At 49.3% G+C, this 3,157-nt stretch overlaps 1 protein-coding gene across 3 annotated transcripts in view; it reads left to right on the plus strand.

Annotated features, from left to right (window-relative positions):
- The window catches only part of ATG16L1 (autophagy related 16 like 1), a gene marked incomplete in the record, with an annotated part of 43,275 nt that overhangs the window by 17,581 nt on the left and 22,537 nt on the right, over positions 1-3,157 (plus strand). The window contains 3 exon segments of one of the 3 annotated variants that reach the window (XM_014585248.2): positions 2,115-2,201; positions 2,850-2,906; positions 3,122-3,156. In XM_014585248.2, coding sequence (XP_014440734.1) covers positions 2,115-2,201; positions 2,850-2,906; positions 3,122-3,156 — 179 coding nt within the window. 3 annotated transcript variants of the gene reach the window in all.

A 3,157-nucleotide genomic window follows, 5' to 3' on the forward strand; every position in this document is an offset into this window, starting at 1 on the left:
TCTTTCCCTTTTGTTTTGTACCTGTAAGTGGGACTTTGGCCGATCTTTGAACTGTTAAGTGAAAACAAAACTGAAGCAAAGAGATTCTTGGAACAGAACAAATTGGATCAATTCTACAGCTTTTCCTAATCTGCCTACCAGTTGGGGTGGAGATTTTCTGTGAGATTTGGAGCTTTGTTTTGAGAATGGTGGATATTTTAATAGCAGGTTCCCTTTGCCTGGATAGGTTTTTAATAACAGGTTTCCCTTTGAAACAGGTTTGGAATATAGTTGTAGAATTACAGTGCACTGTTTTTTGAAACGTTGGCTGCATCCTTGTAAGTGGAGGGGAGTGGTTTAAATTCAGAAGTCATCCATCAACAGGTTTTAATTTGTTAGAAAACAAAGGTTCTCGTGCCAGGCTTTTGCTAGATGCAGGATATGTGTGTGCCTTCTGTACTGTCAGGTGTGGAAAATTAAGCTCAGAGGTATTTCTCAAAACCACAAATAAATCAGTGGTTGGCCTGAGATGAGATTTGGTTCCTTATTAATAGTAGCTTACAAAGGTGCCATTTGCCCACCCTTTGTTACCAGTGGAACCTGGTGACTGAGTGTGACACGGCTTAGACAATAGAGCCTCCTACCTGGGCTCTCACAGAAGGGACTGAGCTGCAAACCTAGGGGTGTGTGACAGTGAGGGCCTGTCCTTAATCTCTGTGCCTCCCTAAGACTCAAAGTTCTAGATCAAGGGAATTGATAGCTCTGGAGGGCTTTCGTTTCCTTGAGGTCTGGGCCTGTGTGCAGTTCGGAGGACTAGACAACCATAAAGTGCCGTCTTCTGGAGAGCATTCTCAGACTCTGCCCACACCCGCTCCTCTCGCCATCCTTGTGGTTTCCTGCTGTCCTTGTGTTAGCCCAGGTGACTCCCCAAACCAGCTCTCTGAGCAGCAGACCAAGAAGGAGATAAAGCACAGCCTTGTTCTCTTTGTCCAGCCTGCCGGTATTCTCGGCTGTATCCTGGCCGGGAATGTGTACGATTGCACATAATCCTAGGATAAATAGCCAAGGAAGAGACTTGGTTCAGCTTGCTTGGTAACAAGTTAAGTATATGTTTACATATCCAAGTAATTGTGAAAGAAGGAAATCATGCTTGCAAGTTCTTGGGAACCCACACAGGAGGCGATGATACAGTGTTGCATTACAGCGTTTTGTTATTTTCTTTCTCCATGAAGATTGCAACTCAGTGGGAAGTCCTTAAAACCAAAATCCTTACTTGCCTGCCCCACCAGCTGGGGAGGACAAGGCCCTTAAAAACATGGCGGAAAGGGAATCCCAGAGGTACTTTGCCCTGGCAGGATAAACAGCCAAGGGAGTGGTTCCTGCCCACCGCAGTGGTGCTCATGAGGGGGCGCCCTTGCGTAGTGGCTGTGGGCCAGTGGCCTGGCAGGCTGGGGCAGCTGGTGTGCCCTTTCAGAAGGGCTCACCCTCTCCTGCTCTCTCACTGTGTCTCACAAGGAAGAAAAAGGTGCATGTTCCTGTGCTCAGTTTATCGCTCGAAATGTGATGGGCTATCCATGTGCCAGAAGCACTGACTCAGTCCAGGTTGCCTCGTGTTTAGATTCTGCTTTTCTGTTTCCTGATTAAAGTGCTATTTCAGACCGGGTTGTTAAGGCAGCGGAGACTTCGCAGCCCTGTTAGCATTTACCGTCACCTGGACTCTTCTCCCCGCACTGTTGTTTCTTGGGCTCCGTCACTGCCCGCCTCGCCTGTGTGCCGCTCAGCCTCGTCCTGGGGGCACCGTTTATTGAGGAGGGCTGTGGACTCCGGATGGGAAGCCTGCCTGCTAGGTGGTTCCAGACTTAAAGAGACATGCTCTTCCCCCTTCCAAGTGGGAGCTGTGTTGAACCAGAGGCTCAGGAGTCAGGGCAGTTGCAGTTCTGGGTCGATTTGAGCAGGTTCAAGGGTTCTTTCAGTGTTGCCCCAACTCTTCCTTTTCTTCCAGAGAGCCCTGAGCCATCGCTGTCGTGGCCATGCCACTGGGTTGTGTGTGGCTAGAGTGGTGTGGGCATTTGCAAAACAGACTTGTCACAGTTCCTGCTTAGCAGAGTCCAAGGGTCTCTTGCCCTTCGTTCCAGGGACGATGACATTGAAGTCATTGTGGACGAGACCTCAGATCACGCTGAGGAGACCTCTCCCGTGCGAACCATCAGCAGGGCAGCCACGTAAGTAGATGGTAGACGGAGTGGCCAGGAAGAGGAGAGCTGTTGACAGCACGTTGGTGGGCCTCAGCCCCAGTGCTGGGACATCCAGCCTGTCCTGCACAGCCTCGGACATGCCCAGCCTCTTGGTTGACCTCTGCTCGGGAGGGAGGCAGAGTTCAGGTGGCCTCCTGTTTCTAAGTGTAAAAAAATGTAGAGTCTTCCTGAAAGATGGGCGCTTAAACCTTACTAAGCAGGGCGATTGCTTAGGTCGCACTGTTTGATTCTTACCAGGGCTCCAAGGGTTTTGATTTTTCTTTTAGTATGTGTGGGGTTTTTTTTTTTCCCACTTTTTTCCCAAAGCAGAATAGAATGGGGATTGGTTATTAACAGTTGTAAACTGTTAGGTCAGACTGTTTCCTTGCCTAAGGCTTCATTTCCAGGGAAATTAATTTAATACTAGAGAACCTTGTTTCTTTTGAAACCTTGAGGCTGGGTTTCCCTTCTGCCTCCCCACTGTTTTCTGGTGGTTCAGAACCGTGCTGGGTCTTTCTCGGCTGGGGTTTGGGAACTGAAGGGCACACCCTCCAGGAGCCTGTGTTGGTGGGCTGTTGTTATTGCTTATTTGGGCAAATGTTGCTAAGGTTTAAACCTATCCTCCCTCCTCTTTAGTAAGCGACTCTCGCAGCCTGCTGGAGGCCTTCTGGATTCTATCACTAATATCTTTGGGTAGGTTAGAAGACCTTCGCCTTCCCTTTGTCGAATGTGTATGGATATACCTAAGCATATGTGCCCGATGTGTCACTACACTTTGGATATACACCACAGTTTCAGAGGGGCAGAGTATTCTGAGCCTTAACCTCAGCTTCTCACGTAGCTTCTTCCTTTCCCTCAACTCCTCTCTGCGACCTCGCGGCGTGCTGACCTCTGGCCTTTCCCTTTAGTCTGCCCGAGTCTCCCCTTTTGGGACATCACTCTTC

The sequence above is a fragment of the Tupaia chinensis genome, unplaced genomic scaffold (assembly GCF_000334495.1).
Source record: "Tupaia chinensis unplaced genomic scaffold, TupChi_1.0 Scaffold149383_1, whole genome shotgun sequence".
NCBI lineage: Eukaryota > Metazoa > Chordata > Mammalia > Scandentia > Tupaiidae > Tupaia > Tupaia belangeri.